The 20212-nt window shown below is 39.5% G+C and overlaps 1 protein-coding gene across 1 annotated transcript in view; it reads right to left on the bottom strand.

The window, feature by feature from the left end:
* Positions 1-20212, bottom strand: part of NALCN (sodium leak channel, non-selective) — a 300199-nt gene that overhangs the window by 242510 nt on the left and 37477 nt on the right. Inside the window, exons 5-7 of the mRNA XM_044381929.3 lie at positions 19263-19402; positions 19056-19184; positions 3476-3630 (exon numbers count right to left, since the gene is read on the bottom strand). Of these exons, the coding sequence (XP_044237864.1) occupies positions 3476-3630; positions 19056-19184; positions 19263-19402 (424 nt within the window). The remainder of the gene's footprint in view (positions 1-3475; positions 3631-19055; positions 19185-19262; positions 19403-20212) is intronic.

The raw sequence follows: 20212 nt of genomic DNA, 5'->3' as shown, positions 1-20212 counted from the left end.
CATTCTGCTGACTGTGTCTGAGATCCTCAGTAGCCAGAGTCCTTTCAGGAAGTATTCTGTTAGACACCTGGTCTTCCGATGCGTGGTTTACTAGTTACAGGTTTTTCGGAGTCCTTGGATATGGAAATTGCATTTCTGTTTCTCTGTCTCCTTGATGGTGGATGATTTCAGAGACGCAAAGGTGTCTTTACTCTGCAATTTTACAGGTGGGGCTCCGTGTAATTTTTCTACTTTAATGACTCTGACTTTATTAATATGTTTCAAAAATTGGGTTTCTCAACATCACCAATTTTAATGGGACATAAAGCTACTTATAAATGAAACTTTATAAATGCGGTGAAATTCAATGCATTGTATGACAATTTGATTAATAAGAAGAGGAAATGTACTCCTTTTAAATTAATCATGCTTACTTACCATAAAGTACATTGGTCAAATTTATATGCACAATTAGGCACCTAATTGTTTTAAATTCAACTGCATGCAAAAAGAGGTGATCATGTGTGTCTAAGCAAATAATTACTTTTCCTCATTTTGGGGGGAAAATTATGTTTTGTTTTCATAAAAACTTTAAAGATGGTCTAAAATACCACAATTTGTGTATCTACGTAGATGCATGATATCAGACCACTTCAGTCCAAACTACACTGAACATTTTAAAATTTTTTGATTTTAGCACAAAGTTAACATTTCCTTATGTAACCATTAGTCATACAATGGCGTTGAACTCAAGCATCATTTGAGAAAAAGAAGCAAACAGACCAAACTAAGCTTGTATAGAAAAGCAAGTCATGAGGAGTGGTGAATACTGCCAACAAAAACAGACAAAACTGGGGGAAAGAACAAAAAGAAAACAACTTAATTCTCTATTATGGCTCTATATCGTAACACAAACATGACTGGTCACCACCAAATTCAAAAGGACATATACTTTGTTCAGCCCATTAGTAAATATTTATAGAGACCGGCGTTGCGCCAGGCCCTGAAGGCATGGAGATGAAAAGATGTACTTCCTGTTTTCAAGGAGCTTAAATCCTTGGGAGATAAATGTGCAAATAAACAGTAAGATTATTGCCTTAGCGGGGGCCTGCTGCCCCCAGGGCAGTTCTCTCCTTGAGTCGGGCTTCTCAAGCCAACACACTCTATGAGGAAACTCCCTCCCTCAAAGAGAGTACCGTACAAGTCATCGGAAGTCATAGTGAGGAAAGCTGAATCAGCTTGAATATAATGCAGCATTTTGAGTTTAGACACAATTGTTTCATTCAAAATGGCCAGGAAGTGATTTGATTTAGCAATATATTTCGAAAGGACTGGAGGTTTTTGTGCAAGGACAGCCTCACTACTGATTGCTGGCCACCCTCCATACAAGACATGGGTACACCCAGTTAGCCCCCCTTAAGACAAAGAGCCGCAGGCTCTGTGAAGCCCTGCATTCTAGCTGTGCCCCAGCTGTTAGGATTCCTGCATCTTGTTCCACCAGCTTACCAAAGCTGTATATCCCATCTCCCATACCACACCTGTGATTTCCTGCTCATCCCTGAAAGTCAGTGTATAATGTGTAAAAGTCCTCTGCTCTTAGGAGCCGAGGGGAAGGCTGTGAGATTGATTCCAAAACCAGATAAGTTTAAGAGAGTACAGCAAATTGAAATGCTTCCACATCTGCTGGCTCCTAAATTTTTGGACTTTACAAAATTTTATCATTGGCCAAAGGGATGAAAGATTATCCGTCTAAATTCAATAGTGGAAATCCACCTCTGAGGGCATATTAAAATATAAGAATAAAAATTTAGGAATGTTGTTTGCAAAACTCACTTTTTTTTTTAATACCAACTCATTGTGTTTTTCAGGCCAAGTTCAGTATTCTATTCTATCCAGAGGCGGTCTCCTTGTGGTTTTGTTCACATTCCAGAAAAGTATTCCTCAATCAGTGCAAGACCTTCACATACTCTTTCTGAAATTCCAGTATGTGGCCGAGTGCTTGATGCCATCCTGTAATAACACTGTCTGGGAGCAGCTATGACTAAGGCCAGGGTGAGAGGAGGATTTATCAGCCACCGATTCTGACGTGCGAAGATTGATTGGCTAGGTTCATAGCAGTTGCCATCAGGGTTGACAGGATCTCATGCTCTCTCCTCTGGCCATGAATCCCCCCACTGTACGGCTGCCCACTGAGATATGAAACCGCATGAAAAGTCACAAAATAGATTTGGCTTCGAAGGAGCATAACCACCACTCTGCTACACACTGAGATTTTTCTCTAAGACCCTCACATCTAAACGCTCTTAAATGCAGCTGGGCCTTGAAACTTTAAGGAGAAATTAATTGTTTTTTTTTTTTCCCAAATTTTTCTGATAACGATTCTGTTATGGACTGAATGTTTGTGCTCCCCCAACCCCAAATTCTTATGCTGAAGTCCTAACTCCCAGTGCAATGGTATTAGGAGATGGGGCCTTTGGAAGGTCGATTCAATTTAGATGAAGTCATAAGGGTGCTCTCTCCTGATGGGATTATTTCCCTCTTTCTCCCTCCCTCACTCTCTCTCTCTCTGTCTCTCTTTCCCCCCACCCCCACCACCATGTAAGAACATGGTGAGAAGAGAGCCATGTGCAAGCCGAGGAGAGGGGCCTCACCAGATCCAAACATGCTGGCACCCTGATCTTGGACTTCCAGCCTCCAGACTGGTGAGAAATGAATTTACATTATTTATACCACCCAGTCCATGGTATTTTGTTACGGCAGCCTGAGCTGGCTAAAACAGATTCTCAAAGCATAAGATAATTGTTTAGAATTCTGTGGGGTTTTTTTTTTTCGGTAATGAAATTTGCACAACTTGCATGGAATTGTAATAAACGCAATGGTATGGAGTAAATGGCAGATGCTAAGTGCTTTCATTACTGTACAGAACGGCACATTTCAGGACTTTGTAGGACAAGCCACTAATAAATGTATACATTTGAACACGTCATATTCGTGTATAAGCACTTCCCAAAAATCTATTATACACTGATGGATATTCATTAAGTATTTCCTTAGCTGTCTTCTGTTCCAGGATTACTTTCCAGCTCGTCCACTCATCAATGGCTACTATTTCAGAGACGCGAAGACTTACCTTGCTTACTGCGGGACAGTTATATGTGGAAGGAAACCAAGCCTTGTTTATCTTTGAGTCAACAAGCCCTGAACCTTGCTCATTGAAATATTTTTAAATGCTATAATTAGGAATCAAAAATAGTCTAAGATCAGGGATATTTCACTCTCTAAAGACACTGCTAAATACCCATCCAAGCAGACTGTAGTTTACAGACTGCAGGGTAGACTATATCACAATGTCGGCAGATGGTTAAAATCTGCCGTTGTGTTTCTGAAATGTTATATAGACAATCTTAACAGAAAATATCAATCACACAAGTATTCTTTCCATTTCATAAACATTGTACAATAGAAACTGAAAATGTGTTTTAGTGGTAAGACAGACCTATCTCATTAAAGCCACTGTAGCCCAGCTCTTGCCTGCTAAGTCCCAGGTCTTCAAGGTCCATGCATTTAAATCCTGGGGGGCACTGGTAGCCTTCCTCCAGCTCTGGTGAGCAGTGCGTATCTGGGATAGCTAAGCTATTCCAGGTTACGTTTCTGTGAACAAATTACAAAATGTTAGACGATTTCGACCACGGTAAATGTTGATTAAAATGAATAACGTAATCACCCTCTACTAATCGCTGCTCCATACGGACACAGATGTAAAATTCATGATGGCGGTCATGGCGCTGATGACAGTAAACACTCTCAAATGATACCAGATGTATCCTCACAGTGGCGCTTTTTAAGGATACTATTACCATTATTGTTTTTGCCATTAAGGACCAAGACCCGGATAAGCCAAGGAAAGAATGTTCCTGTAGATTTGCAAGGCATGTTAATGTGCTTGGGGCTTCCTTGTTATTCACAGAATGCTTAACCTAACTGTGGGCACAAATCTTACTTCTTCACCTCTAAGCAATAGTGAGGACAGTCATTTTCCATATGGTACAACTATGAGTCCCATAATGACATTTGGCCTTCTTCTGTGTTGGCAGATGTGCAGTTAAGAAAGGAAACCAGACAAAATAAGATGAGACTGAAGGAACCAAAGGGATGGCATTGGAAAAAGAGAGATTACGGGTGATTTAGTGAGGGTCTTTTAGGTGGATGGTGATATATCCCTATTTCATCGTTCTGGAGGGCAAGGTGGAGATTAAACTGATGCACAGGATTTAGATAAGTAACAGCTTTCTTGGGAGCGAGTACAGGTCATCATTGGAATGGGGACTGTGGAATCTCGTTCTGGGCTGACCTTTAAAATGGGCCCGGAACAGCTGCTATCTGAGGCAATTCACACGGCTTGGGCAGAGGCCAAAGTTTAGGCTAGACGATTTCACAAGCCTTCTAAATCCATGATTTTATTACAACTCATTTCCCACTACTTCAATGTTTCTAGGCATTTCCTAAGTGGGGACCGTTCTCAGGACAGTCTCAGTCCCTAGCTTATGGCCAAATTGAGGCAGACATGTTGGGTCATATTTCTTCTTTAATACCCTCTTAAACTCAATTGGCTTCTTTCTTCCCTATATATAATATGCTTTCTCCAGAGTCTGACACCTAACTCTCTGAGATCCCTTACCTGCTTGAGCAACCGTGCACACACACATTCACGGGTTTACACACACCCCTCCCTCCCAGGCCTGGTGACACCCCACCCAGTTCTGTCTCAGCCATCAACAAAGCTCTAAAAGCCTCACCCGCACTTTAGACCCCTCAAGCGTGTTCCTTCAGGATTCCGTGTTAGCTGCAAGGCAATAATCTGTCTACTGGCTCAGGAAATACGTTTTTAAAGAACTGTTCCCTCTAGTCCTAAATTAAGCTGCTCCTTTGGATCCCACGTGCAAAACTCCGGGGGGAAGGTCTCATTGTGGAAATTATCACTTGGTTATGTCAGAGAGATGATTTTAAGCAGACATATCATTTATTTTTCCTCATTTCACCTTTTTATATGTAGGCTAAATATCCATCTTTGCTGACGTCTGATCTGACTCTGTTTCTGATGTGGAAGCCACACACACGGGCAAAGTGGTAAAAGGGACTGGGCTTCAGAGTTTCAGAGTAAGATTTTCTGGGTTTGATCTCAAGCCCTGCCAATTACGAGTTATGTGACTTGAACAAAGTTCTACATGTTTCTAAACTCAGTTTCTTCATCTGTCAGGTGGGAGAGTAACCATAATTCGAAGCAAAGCCTGTATGAAGATTAAGTAAAGGAAACCAAGGAATGCACCCAGCATGTTACAATAAAAAAAGGCTCAATTATAACAATAATGCTCAATAAATGCTTATTATAAATAATTAGTAATCATTACAATGATAAAATGTAGCATACAATTAAAACACATGTAAAAACACAATAAAGACTTGTCAGAAGAACAGAAGGAATTCAGGTGCCTGATATTGACAGCATTTTGTTCACGGGATTATGCAGTTAAAAGAAACCTTATAGATCACCCAATTCTTAACTTCAGGAAGGTGAAGGTGAACTTCAGAGAGGGATGCCCAATAAAATTAAAGATTTCTTTCATTTCTAAGGCTTTAAGAAGACAACAGCAGCAATGATTAAGAAAGCACTGTCTCCATGAAAAACTTAAAAAACATCATCTTTGAGCTATTTGGGTAGGAAAACTGGACTCCAGAGCCAGTCTGCTGGATGTGAATTCTAGCTTAGCCTTTAGCACGTGTGTGACCTCCCCTATCCATGCCTCAGTTTCTTCCTCAGGTGATGGCAGGGAAATGCCTATCTCCCAGGGCTTTGGCAAACCTGTAATGACTTAGGTCTGTAAAGTACTTAAAACAGGGTACGCAGCAGACAGTGTCAGGTGTTACTGATTGCTGTTGGCATCTCGAAATTTGTAGACTGCTTAGATTGGAACCCTAGTCCTGGTGTGTGCTGCCTCAGTTTCCACATTTCTGAAATGGGGACAGCCTTTTTATCTACTTGTAGGAGTATAGCACTGGGAATTAGTCAATCACTCAATAATGGTTAACTATTATGATTATGCTTTCACTGGTTTATAAGTATTAGAGTATTTTTTCCTTTTTTATTTATTTTTCTTCTTTCATATTAACACTGATTCTCATTTTAAGCACAACCCTCACCAGTACAGATATTATGTTGAAATCTTTTGGCTTCAGAGGAAGCAGATTTGAAACATATTATTTTTGCCAACATCAAGCTATTAGCAAATGCTTGTTAGAGACACATATATTAGATGATTAATTGCCCTGGAACTCATGTATCCAAAACCACATGATGATTACTCTTTTTAAACGTGGAAATAAACATCAAGAGTTTCAGAATGTATATTTGTTATTTATCTTAGTTTCGTTGTCACAGTTAACAAGAATCTTCTAGGTTTCATTTTTATTTGTTAATGCTAATTATTCCCTTGTTCATCTTCCCTCAGATATTCATGATAGAACAAGAGGCTCTCTGGAATTAGGGAGGGTAGAATTCTTGCTACCACCAGCCAAACTCTAAATATAGACAATGATTCTTCCAGTCCTAATAAATATTCACTCATGCTTAAGTGGGTTTCAAGACCTGCATTCCTTACTCACAGTTGGATTTCTTGAAATAAATGATCTACTTCTAATCCCTCTGATTTAATTTTTAGCCCATTTTCATGATCTCCAATCCACTGAACTTGCTGTAGTTTATTTCCATGTGCCCCATCCAACTGGAACGTTTTCAGTTTTTATCTTCTGCCACTTCTGAGCAGCATTCCACATAGTTGTTTTGGTGGTACGCGGGATAACGGCCCCCTAAAGATGTCCACATCCTAATCTCTGGAACACTTGAATATGTTATGTTATGTGACAAATAGAATTAAGGTTATAGATGTGAACAAGGCTAAAAGTCTTGAGTGATGATCCTGGTTTATCTGGGTGGGCCCAACCTAATCACACAAGTTCTTAAAAATACAAAACCTGGGGCGCCTGGGTGGCACAGCGGTTAAGCATCTGCCTTCGGCTCAGGGCGTGATCCCGGCGTTCTGGGATCGAGCCCCACATCAGGCTCCTCCGCTATGAGCCTGCTTCTTCCTCTCCCCCTCCCCCTGCTTGTGTTCCCTCTCTCGCTGGCTGTCTCTCTCTCTGTCGAATAAATAAATAAAATCTTTAAAAAAAAAAAAATACAAAACCTTTCCCAGTTGTGGTTAGGGAGAGAGGCAATGTTGCTGGCTTGGAAGATGCTAGTCTCATCCCCTTTTCTCAGGTCACTCTCCTTTTCCATCTTTTCCTCCTATAACTGGCCCTCAGGCCTGAGTTGCTCTGAGCTTGGACCTTAGCCTCCTACTTTTTCATGATACTCTCTTTCTATGCAGACAAATCCATTTCCATAGTTTCAATTCTCTCTCACCCTAGGTGTCTCTTAGAGTCTCAGAGCTACGTGTCCAACTACCTATTAGATGTTTCCACCAGGCTACACCCCAAGTGCCTCCAACTCTACACCCCTTACTGAACAGACTCTTTCACCAACATTTCTTCATTACAAGCAGCACCATGAGACCTTCATCCAAAGGAGAGAGCAAGCTTGAGATTGTGGAATCTCCTTGATACCTTCTTCTCCCTCAACTTCCATAACTAGTAGTCATGTGTCCCTAAATATCCTCCAAAATATCTTTTGAGCTCATTCAACTCTCACCATCTCCACCTCCACCCGCACCACAATCTAGTCCCCTAACTGGTCATCCTGCAGCCACTCTTAGCCCTTCTGATGCATTAGCCACAGAGCATGAAGACAGACATTTCATAACCTCAGTCTTACCTGAGGTCTGTCTGTGGCGAATCTCACCCAAAAGACCCTGAAGGATCTGGCTCCTCCCCTTTCAAGTGTCCTTGTATCCAGCCATGGTGGACTTCTCCTGGCTCTTGGTATGCTCCTTCTACCTCAGGACTTTTTCGTCTGCTTGGAAATCTCGCCTCCCACCTTTGCTTGGTTAACCCCTCTTTCAGCTTTCGGGCCGCCAGCCTGAATGTCACATTCTTAGGGGAGCTATTCCAAGTCCCTCAGGCTGAGTTAGGCTTCTCTGCTATAATTTCTCAAAGTACCCACACTTTCCATTTCTGGCACTTGGGAAATGCGTAATTCATGTTTGAGTGGTCAACTGCTCATTGGATGCCTTCCAAACTCAACTGTTCCCTGGTGTAACCTGCAATTCCATATAGCTCCTGACACATAGTCTGTGATGATTAAATTTATGAGTGAATTTGGCTAGATTATGATGCCCAGTTGTTTGGTCAAACACCATGTAAATGTTGCTGTGAAGGTATTTTTTTAGATATGATTAACATTTAAATCAGTAGATGTTGAGTAAAGCAGATTACTCTACATTTAAGTGGGCCTCGTCTAATCAATTGAAGGCCTTCAGAAAAAAATACTGAGGTCTTCTGAAAATAATTCTGCCTCCATACTACCTCTGGATTCAAGACTGCAACAATAGCTCATTCTGAAATTTTCAGCTTGCTGGCCTGCTCTGAAGATTTTGGTATTGCTAATCCCCATAATCACATAAGCCAATTCTTTAAAATGAATCCCATTGGGACACTTGGATGGCTAAGTCAGTTGAGCGTCTGACTCTTGGTTTTGGCTTAGGTCATGATTTCAGGGTCCTGGGATTGAGCCCCATGGCAGGCTCTGTGCTCAGTGAGAGTCTGCTGGAGATTCTCTCTCTCCCCCACCCTCTGTCTTTAAAATAAACAAATAAAATCTTTAAAAAAATGAAAATAAATAAATAAAATGAAGCTCACTGCTTTCTAATATACACATCCTATTGGTTCTGTTTCTCTGAAGAACCTTGACTAATACATAGTAGATGTTGTCATAATTAATTTTTGGCTAACTGAAGGAATGTGTCTTTCCACCATTATTTAAATCTATGGCAAATCTATTTATGTGTTTGTTTATTTGTTTGCTTATAAAGTAACTACAGAAGAAATTCTTTAACAATTGGATCTTGTTGTTTTTATGCAATTTTTAAGTGTGATATCTAAAAATTGGCATGGATTTTCCATTTTTTAAATTTTGGCTTTAGTAGTTTCCATGTTTCAAATAAATACTGGAATCCCTTGGAGCAGTTAATTATTTTTCAAAAGACATTAATTATCTGCTTGGCATATGGTTTTTTTTAATTCTCTCTCTCTCTCTCTCTTTTTTTTTTTTTTTTTTGTTCAGAGAGGGAAGGTGGAGAGGGGCAGGATACAGAGAGAATCTTAAGCAGGCGCCCAGCTGAGTGTGCCTGATGCGGGGCTTGATCCCATGACCCTAAGATCATGACCTGAGCCAAAATCAAGAGTTGGATGCTTAACTCACTGAGCCACCCAAGTGCCCTTATTCTTTAATTCTTAAAATATTTTATTTACATTATGTAGAGGTTTGAGATCTAAGAAAATATGTTCTCAACTTGTTGCTAATATTGTTTGTAACAGCCCCAAACAACACCTCAGTACTGAAGAGTTGTATGGTTTTCAGTTAATCATTGCTCCTGATAGTAGAGAGCACTGACTGAGCTGTATATTGGAACACAAGGATTATCACCTCAGTTCAGTGATTAACTGACTTAATTACCTTGGGCAATTCACTTTGACCATCTGAGCCTCAGTTTCCTTATCAGTAAAATGAGAAACTTTTCAGCTATTATTAAAGAACAATTCTCACAACGACCTCATCACACTTTCATATTTTTTTAAAAAGTAATAATTAGAGTGAACCATGTGCCCATTGTGTTCTGTTCTCATCCATCCGCAGGACTCACCAATGCCAAGTGCAATAGCTAAAGACATGTTCACATTGCTCTCCTGATGACTCACAGTGTCATCTCTCTCTACTGGTACCGAACTGCTGTCACTGCTTGCTGCAACACACATAGTGTTGGCCTTTTGTAATGACTGTCACTTACGAACATAACTATGCTTATCATTACTTAGCCCCTTTTCAGAAATTGTTTTTCCCGTATTCACTTTATTTCATTTGTCCCTCCATCCATTCAAAATGATTAAATTTGAAAGGCCTATTCTATGCCACACAACATGCTAGGAATGGAGACGACCAGAAAGATATTTCCATATCAAGGCCTTTACTACCTAGAAAAGTGATGACCACAAAAAGCATGATGAATGCTTTGAGAGCCAGATATCGGCTCCTAGCATTACAGGAGCACCAACTAGAAACATCGCATATGACTGTAGGCGGTGGATAGTGAGCACTGGAAAGACCTCTCAATGGGGTCATTGCTTGGGGTGACAACCAAAGGATCAACAGACAGTAGGTCTAGGGCAGATACACCCCCTGGGATCCTGGAAAGTGGAAATGCCAGATCCTGTGTGTGCATAGGAGAGAGAGACAGCAGGCAGAGAAAGAGAACAACTTTTTTACCCTTTCATTGGTAGGGTGTAGCTGCTCACAGCTTTCTCTCAGGGGTTGTAAACAAGCACTTGTTACCATACCAAACAGTGTGTAAACTATATGCTCAGAGATTGGCATATTGGGGGAAAAGACAAAAATCTGTGCTTTCACCAAACTGACACAGTGTGTCTGATATACTCTGAGCCGACTACAATCTGTCCCTCGTTTGTGGGAATGGCCAAAAAGGTCAAACACACCAATTTACAAAAAACATCATTACTTAAGTTATTTGCAAGATTTTTCACAAAATTTGCCTATGATGGGAATTTATAGATAGATATAGATTTATAGATAGATATAGATTTTTGTTTGTATTTTTCTTTTTCCCTTGAAGAATTGAACATAAGCAGAAACACAGTGTTCTTGTAGCCAAATTTGGTCCATTTGGTGTAAAAAAATATTCACAGAGGCTCAGCTCCACCAAACGTGTTTCTGAAGTTTGCATTCCCCGAGGAAATTGTCAGTGGTGCAAAGAAGGAGGTACGCAGCCCAACAAATGCATATGCACCAGATAACACTATATGCCTGAGAGCACTTTGTTATTTATTGCCATCAATAGTTCTCTCTTCTATTTATATTGTATGCTCTAGGGAGAAGTCATGAATAGAACACACTTCTAGTTAAACCCATGGAGTGAATCACACACACACACACACACACACACACACACACACACGTCTTTGCACCTGGGAGGATAGCGAACGTGCCCTTTGCTACCTTAGGGCACGGCTTGCCTCATGCCTAGTGGCGCACTTTCTTGCACTCAGAGGTGGTCCCTTTCCTGTGCTGACAACGACACTGCTCTGGCGGCTACCGGCCTTTTGGGTTCATTCCAGAGAATCATCTGGCTTCGTTTTCACTCCTACTTGGCCTCTGCTTTCGGGATTAATTAAAAGCTCTTACAAATTGGCCGGGCTACTGCTAATGCTGGATGCTTTGGACCACTTACCGCACCCTAGAATTTGCAGAGAAGAGACTACTTATTGATTTTTGAAAACTTTTAATTGCTCTCCAGGACTTTTAGAAAGACTACAAAACAAGACAAATAGTCTGAGGCAGGAAATAATATTGACATCACACGACTTTCTATAAACAAGTAAATCTGGCACATTTTCTAAGAATTTAGGGACTAAATTTCCCCTTACTGTTAATCTGAGAGTATCTTAATATGATTTTCCATTCCTTAATCCATTCCTGAATGGCTAGATGGACAAAGCCATACCACAAAGAACTGAATTCGTCATGCATCAAAATGGTAAAATTAAATATTTTTTCCAATAGTGCATATAATTTAAATGACAAAGTGGATTTTCTTTTGAAAGCAAGTATTTTAAATCGTCACCGTACCCCGTTGTATTTGAATAGTTCTTTTAGATATATATTTTCTCCAACTTTACTCCCTTAATTATATCGCTCACTACTTTGCTGATACGGATAAGGGACCATACATGTGACAAGGACCGGGAAACTGGCATCTGAGCAAAGATTAGACAATGAGAGATACATGAATGTATTCAAAGAGTATCAGAAAAGTAAAGTATCAGGACACAGAGCTTGCACTGATCAGCTCCAAACTGGAAATGTGAAAACTGTTTTGAGGTCTTAAGACAAAGTCTGCTACTCTTGACATTGTGAATCTAGGCCAAGGGCTTCTCAAACAGTAACTCCTTCCCCTTTGCTTGAGAAACTACAAGATCCAGGGTGAGGAGTTATCTGGAAGGGGTCAGCTGGCATGGTGGAAAATGGCCACCAGAATCTGGGGCCGAGAGTACAGATTTTCACTCGGTGATTTTGCTAATTAATTAATGTGTGGCAAGGAGCTCTTTCCTCTTCTCTTTCATGAGGATCATCATGTCCAACCTATGAGATTGCATTATGAATTAGCAATTAGGTGAATTAGCTCCATATATATTCCCGTTTACTGGTTGTGGTTTGGCTAAGTTGTATGGAGGGAGTACCATCCTTTGGGGTCAAATGATATCAGGGGTCACTGGCGCTAAGAACATGTAGCTACCTTAAAAGTGAAGATCAGGGAAGGATGTGGAACATGCCAGAGCCCTGGTTCCCAGGTGCCCTCGACCCCAAAGTACACCTGTTCAGCTCAGTTGCTAGACCTAAAAAAGGTAGGAGTCACTGCGTCAGTAAAATTGAGGTGACTGCCCTGCAGATCCCAGGGCACGCCGACAACCTGCTTCTTTGGAAGAATGACAAGAGGTTCTGATTACCTCTGGTGCTTCGTAGACATTTCTAAGGAACCAGCCTTCAGGGAACAGGGAAGTCAAGTTCCCCACCGGTGAGGGTGTAGCAGCTAAAAGCTTAGCATTTCTTTGAAGACTCCAGCTTTATCTTGAAGAGGCCAAGAAAAATCTGTGTTCTACTCTGTAACACGTCTTTGGGAGTTTTAATGTAAAACTAAGGTTTTAAAGCACTGATTTCTAACCCAACCGATTTTGAGAATTTTAGCCCCACTATAAACATGAATCCATGGGTGTGGCTTGGAGTTTGTATTTTTACAAAGCTCCCCGGGCGATTTTCTCTTTCAGAGATCTCCTCCTGGAAACGAATTCCCCAACTGTACAGCTCGTGCTATTATGGTCATTGTATGTGACTGTGGTTTCTATCAGAGGGAAAGCAGGCTGGTCTGGGTGAACCTGAGCTATCGAAACGAGGCTAGGTATGATTTCTACACAGGGAACCACAATGAATGTTATTTACAAGGGACTGAGTTGGCAGGGCTCCTCATTTCCCATTCATATAATATGATCAGAGTCCCAGGACCTCACAGCAGAATTCGGTCCTAGCAGAAGCTGTCTTAACCATGTACTCATCACCCCATTCAGAGCCTGTCTCCTAAGCATGTGCTCCTTGTAACCAAAGGGAAGCTAAACACTTTATTCAAATATTTTGGACACACGTGTGTTGAAGGTCATCTCATATACTGACCAAGGTACAGCTGACTATTTAAAAGCATAGAAATCGGTGTCAGGGAGAACTGGATTTCAACCCTGCCTCTGTCACTTACACACAGTTTCATCTTGGATAACTTACTTAACCTCACTAAGCCTCAGTCTCCTTGGCTGTAATACAGAGTGTAAAAATAGAATATGACGTAACAGGTCGTTGTGGGTATTAAATGAGAAAAAAACAGCTATCAATTGTTCAGTAAATTATTTACCACTAATAGTAAGTATGAGTTTTATAACCTATGTTATTACATTCTCTTCTTTTTGGGAAGTAAGGTCAAAAGAAGTACAATACTGTAATTGAGCAAAAGAAATTTTCGAATTTCTTTTAGACCCTTTTTCAAAGTGTAGGGTTTTCTTTTCTTTTTTTATACTAAAGACGCAGAAATGTTTTTGCTGTCCTGGTGAAAAGCACTTTGGTATTAATGTTCATATGGGAATTTGGTTTATTCTGAAATATTTTCTTATATTTACTTTTTTAAAAATTTGTAACATATGAAAGGTTGACTTAACCTTTCATAGTGGCTCAGGTGGGCCACATCCTTGAGATGGATATGCACAACAATTTTAAAAGAGATAAATGGAGTAATACAAATCTATTGCATGCCACTATTTTATAGATTTGGACAGGACAGAATCCCCTGGAACATAACATCTACACGGGGATGGAAAGAAATCTGACGTCATATGGACTTTCATTTTCTCTACGTCATATAAAGAGTTTGTGCATAAGGATATGGTTCTATATGTGCATATAGGTTTACAAATGTGAGATTATTATATGGTAGAAGTTGTTCAAATGGCATATCAAGCATGGGCTGGGAAGTCAGACTTGAGTTCAAATCCCAGCACTCTCACTTACCAGATGAACATACTATTTAATCTCTTTGGGACTATGTCTTCAACTGTAAAATGGGGGAAATAATTCCTTTTATGTTGCTCTAAAAATTTGTTATAGAAGCAAAACACATGGGAGACAATAAGTGCTCCAGAAATGTTGCTATTATTTTAGTAGAAATCTCCATGCACTCATCAGAGTATTTTCATTTCTTATTTAAATATCTTTTTTTTTCTTATTTAAATATCTTAAAGAGAATCTTCCCAATATGCATTTATCCAAATTTGTTCTTATATCTCCCACCCAGCAGACATCTCTGCAGGAATCCAGTAAGTTAAATGTAGCAGTCTGTCTTCATCCTTCAAAAGAAGTTTAAATATAAATCAAGAAGACTTCAAAGACCTTTGCATGAATTTGAAGCAGTTATGATTTTACATATTCTACAAAATTCCCTCTTGATAATGTCCATAGAAATTAAAAATTAATATTTTAAGTTCCACCACATTTCTATTTTTAATTCTTCTGAATCTTCCATTAAAAAAAAAAGTCATTATTTTGTGAACAGAATTTGTAAGCCAATAATTCATTTATTTTTCCAAGTACCCTCAAGGATAAACTTAAATATTATTTGGGAGCAGCAGGAGAAAGGCAACCCAAATCCAACTCTGTAGTGTCTCTAGGCTAAGTGTTAGTGATATTTCATAAAATACCACCAAGTCCTACAAGCTGCCCCGGGTGGGGTGACCATCCTGAAACTTCCCTGAGATGGAAAAGAAAGCTGTTTGTAATCACTGCCACAGGAGGGGCGTACTAGGATTGTCCTGAGCACCTCTGAAGGTATGGCCCCCCACCTCCACGTCTCAAAACTAATGGCTCAGCCATTATAAACATTTACTTGAACTTCTGATTGAGCCCTGTTCTCCATACAGTAAACTTTTATATACTTAATATTCACATTTGCTTACTTTAGGGTTTTTCTAATTATCTCACTCTTGGGAAGAAGACTTCATTATTCGATACTAAGCTAGGACTAAACTTCTCTCCTTTCTGGGGTGGGGGATGGTAATAAGGAGGGAGATAAGTCTTCACCTTTTCTATTTCACCTACCAGCTCATTTTCACCTGTTCATCTTATAGCTTCCGGGAGGTTTCTGCCACCCTATTTAGCATTTTGCAACACCTGTTTATGCCAGAGGCCACTGCTCTTCTCAAATGTCTTTAGGATATGAACTGCTTTGCCGAGTCAAATCGCATTCCTCATTCCAATGGCCTTAGGTCGCCATTCCTTATCAGATAAGAATCTAAAGCTTTCTGAGTAATGCTACCAAGGACAAAGTGAAGACTCCCTTCTCTGGGCTTTAAAAGAAATCAGCTCCATTTAAAACAAAACTGTGTGTACTGAGTTGCTTCCTTATTTATCCTGTTTGCCCCACAGATTATTCATCATCAATTCCAGAGGTCAGCCTTGAAACGTGGGATACCCAGGTTCCTGAGCAGACACAGCTCTGCCTGCAAGTCTCCTATTATTAGGCTATAGTGCCTGCAAATCAATTAAGCCGAAATCGGACAATTGTAAAGGACAACAATTAAGAGAAATGAGGTCATGACAGCAACTGGCAACACCAATCACTGGAAACACCCGCATCATTCTGTAGCTTAATCTCTGACTCAGAGGTGTTAGGAGAAATTCCTAGTTCAGAAGCAACAAAAGGAAACAAAAAGGTTGGAATTTTTTTAATTGGAATTTTTACGCATTTTATTTTCACTTTGGACAGTTTTTCAGTCTCTAAAATTAAGGTCTGGCTGGAACTAATGGTAAAATGGCATCAACAATTTTTCTACTTCTGAGTAAGACGTTAAAATTCAGTTAATACTGAACTGAAAATTGAAAGAAAAACGGTATAAGGGATTGGTCCTTGAAATGAATCTTCAAACTTACAAAAACTGTTATTATGAGCAACATTACTACTCTACCGCTACTTACCTATTTTCTTCTCAAAGAGTAATTGTCACTTTATAAAAGGAAGGCAAAATAAATGTATATGCACATAAAGCTAACGGGCAGATTTTACAAATACGGGAAAGAGAAAATGCAGACATTTCTCCATAACTGCTATGTCTAGAGTAACAGAAAATTCTGCCAAAACATACGTAATTCTTCCTAGAGAACTCCATTTTTAGGATAAAGTAATGAGCTGGGGCTAATATTCAGAATATACGAGGTCCTCTAATATTTTTTTCAAAGCCACTCATGTCCTAGTACTGGCTATGGTGAGCAGATGGCAAAGAGCACTTTCTGAAGTGATGCAAGGGTCCTGAGGTCAGAGGTGCTCCTAGACTTCTTCCCCATTTACATTGTACTTTATGGGTCAAAGTTAAGTTTGCCAGCAGGATGCCTGACCTTTTGCTAGTTTTACAATTCTAACAAGCTTTAGAATTCTCACACATTCTGACTTGATTTTTAATAAAATGGAAACTTTAAATCAGCTTCCTGTGCTCGCAGCTATTAGAACACAGCAGCTTTCTTATGCAGAAGCTTCCTCTGTTCTTCGCCTCTATGCTATTGTTTCCCGCCCACACAATATCTTTTTCCCACCTCCATATTCATTCATGGAACAATCTAGACAGATTTTACAGCCTACATACACTTAAAAAAAAAAAAAAAACTACCTACAGGTTTTCTTCCACGCGTGTGTCTCTTCCCTCACCCACATAGGCAACCCCCTTACTCACCTCTTTCTTCAACTCCCCCACCCTATGTATGTACTAGCTCATTGCTTCTCTCCACTCTTAGCAGTGCTTTTCTATTTTTTAACAATTTCTCCCTTGTCCCATTTAGCAGCTTGCTTTTCTCCCTTTGTTTTTTTAAATTTCCTCTTCTATATCAGTTTGTCACAATGTTATTATTATCCGTCCCAATATAATATATTATGCACTATGCCTTCAATAGATAGTTACAAAGTACTTACTCTGTGCTAGAATACTAGGTACTGGCCCTAAAAGGAATCTTCTCCACCCTTGCCCTTTGTGTCCTCAAGGACTTCACAGTGTAATGAGAATAATAGCGGGGAAAATTAGCTATGAGTGTCAGAGGGCTAGTTCTGGAAAACTGGGCTATATTAAATTCAACTCTTTCCATTACAAACAACTAGATCTATTGGATAAATGGTAACATTTAAAAATGCATATCTGGGCTTACGAGAAAGAAAAATATGTCCCAAAAGGTCAAAAGGTTAACAGGGAACTAAAAATAGAGAGAGGAAAGTCCATGAATTGACAAAATAGTGGTATGGATGGGGACTAAGTGTCCAGTAGCTAAGAGCTGGGGTTTTAATGCCGGCAAGAGGCAGAAAACAGGGTCCAGAGCCTACGTAAGGCAGGAAGCTAGAAAGTTGACCCCATGCATACAGCCATGTTATAATCTAAACAAATTCCAGAGTGTAATATGGGTGAAGGGATAGTCAACTAGATTAATCACGCACAACAGAGACCGTAGGTACAAAGCCAAATAGACAGGGAATTAGTAAATGAGAAAAGTAGCGTAAAATTCAGTGGGTGAAGCACACAATCAATAGTGCTGGAACAAACTGTCTAACCATATGAAGAAACTTAGATTTCCACTTTCCACCAAAACATTTCTAAACCATTTTCATAAGATATACTTGACATATAATAAATTGCACATGTTAAAATGTACAGCTTGATACATTTTAACATGTGCACAGAACCACAATCAAGATAATGAACATATCGATCAACCCCGAAGGTTTCCTTTTTTTACTTTTAAGATTTTATTTATTTGAGAGAGAGAACAAGTGGGACAAGGGGCAGAGGAAGCGGGAGAAGCAGACTCCCCCCTAAGCAGGGAGCCTGACTCCAATCAGGGCTCTATCCTAGGATCCTGAGATCATGACCTGAGCCGAAAAGCAGATGCTTAACCGACTGAGCCACCCAGGTGCCCCAACCCCACAGGTTTCCTAATGCAACTTGGTAACCCCTTACTCTTATCCCCAACCTTACCCCCAGGCAGTCACTGATTTCCTTTTTGTTGTTACAGATAAGCTTGCATTTTCTAGAATTTTGTATGCATGGAATGACAGAATATGTAATCTTTTTCATCTGGCTTCCTTTGCTCAGCATAATTATTCTGAGATTCATCCAAGATGTTGTATATATCAATTTCTCATACTTTTTTTTATTGCTAAACAGTATTCATCATATGGATATACCACAATTTGTTTATTCAGTTACCTGTTGGTGGAAATTTGGGTTGTTAGCAGTTTGGGCTATTACAAATAAAGTCACTAGGTATAAATCTATTTTATGGACATACGTTTTCATTTCCCCTGGTTAGATACCTGGAATGGAATGAATGGATATATGGTAGGTGTCTGTTAAACTTTCTAAGAAACTGCCTAACGGTTTTTCCGAGTAGTTACACCATTTCTCATTTCCATCTTATTTAAATAAGAAATGAAAATACTCAGATGGTATTATGGTAGCACCCTCCTCATTCTGTCACACTGAGGAAAATCTCCAAATGCAGTCTTTGAATTTGCTTATTCTACTTTCCCATGGGGTTACATTTTTCAGTCTGGCTTGCCTTGAATACTTGTCTTAAAAAAATCAGACAAGAAAATTTCGAGGAAACAGAATACAGAACAGAGCACATAAAGACTTTTGGTTCAGTTTAGACAGAGTTTTCTCATAAGAACTGCAGACACTTTCTTGCTAATCACTTCGATTAAAAAGCAGTTAGTAGATAAACTTACCCTGGTTTCGTGTCATTTACTACACAGTGATAGGTAAATGTTCCAAACATCTGAACTCCTAAAATTCCGTAAAGAAGTAGAAAGAAAAGTAGGAAAATTGAAACGCTCCATATTTGTTCTCCTGATCGCCTGGGGGGGAAAAAGTAGGCAAAACTTACAAAAATGTCATAAGCTTTTCTCCTTAACGTACATAAAAGCAGTACTTACTTTAAAATGTTTGTAATTCTGGTCCTTGGTAGCTCAAATCGGAAATAAATCCGGAATGCCCGAATCATAATTAGTGGCCGTGGGATCCGCAACATGCCCCAAGGTGACATCTGGTCAACTATATCAGCAATTTCAAATACCTGTGAATTAAGAGGTAACAAGAAACAAGCTCAGAACTTCCCTTAGCTTTGCCTGTAGTTATGAAAAACACAGATGGTATCAAGAGTTAACCTGCGCTCCCAACTTCGCCCTGCATTATTTTCCACTGAAATGGTCCATTTTGAAACTATAGCTATCTTCAGAGAAATGAATACATGAACTAATGTAAATGCCATTGCTCTTATTCATTTCCCATATAATTCATCGAAGCCCAGTTTTTATTACAAAAACAAGCGCCAACTTAGAATACAGAATACGTATGCTGTCTTCCTCAAGAATAATGTCCTTTGGTGGAACTTTTTTAAATAGCTAAAACATAAAGAAATGGAGAAAGGGTTAAGATTATTATAAGAAAATCAAAAAGGAAATGTACCATTTACCAACAGAGGCAAAATGATAATTAGAAAACGTTTGTCAGTCATATAATAGCTATTAAATGGAAAAGAACGCATGAATATGCAGGATGAAATCAGATTGTTGGAGAGGTAAGCTTTGTAAAAATAAGGAGAGCTCATCAAAAAGCATTAAGATGACTTTACAGGATGGACTGTGAATTTATTCTATTCTAAATTTTTTAATGAAGGATATACTAACTTGAGTTGAATTAAATGCAAAACTGAAGCCTGAATAAATGCATGGAAATGCATTTATTATCCAGTAAAGTCCCACCTTTAGCCTTTTACATATATGTTCCCCATTTCTCATAGTAAGGCATTTTCTATTTGTGATATGGTATTTTATGTTCATCCCAATGTATCTATATTTGTCAGCTGTCTTTAGTGAGGATTCAG

The sequence above is a fragment of the Ursus arctos genome, unplaced genomic scaffold (genome assembly GCF_023065955.2).
Source record: "Ursus arctos isolate Adak ecotype North America unplaced genomic scaffold, UrsArc2.0 scaffold_10, whole genome shotgun sequence".
Classification (NCBI taxonomy): domain Eukaryota; kingdom Metazoa; phylum Chordata; class Mammalia; order Carnivora; family Ursidae; genus Ursus; species Ursus arctos.
This window is presented reverse-complemented; position numbering and strand designations above follow the sequence as displayed.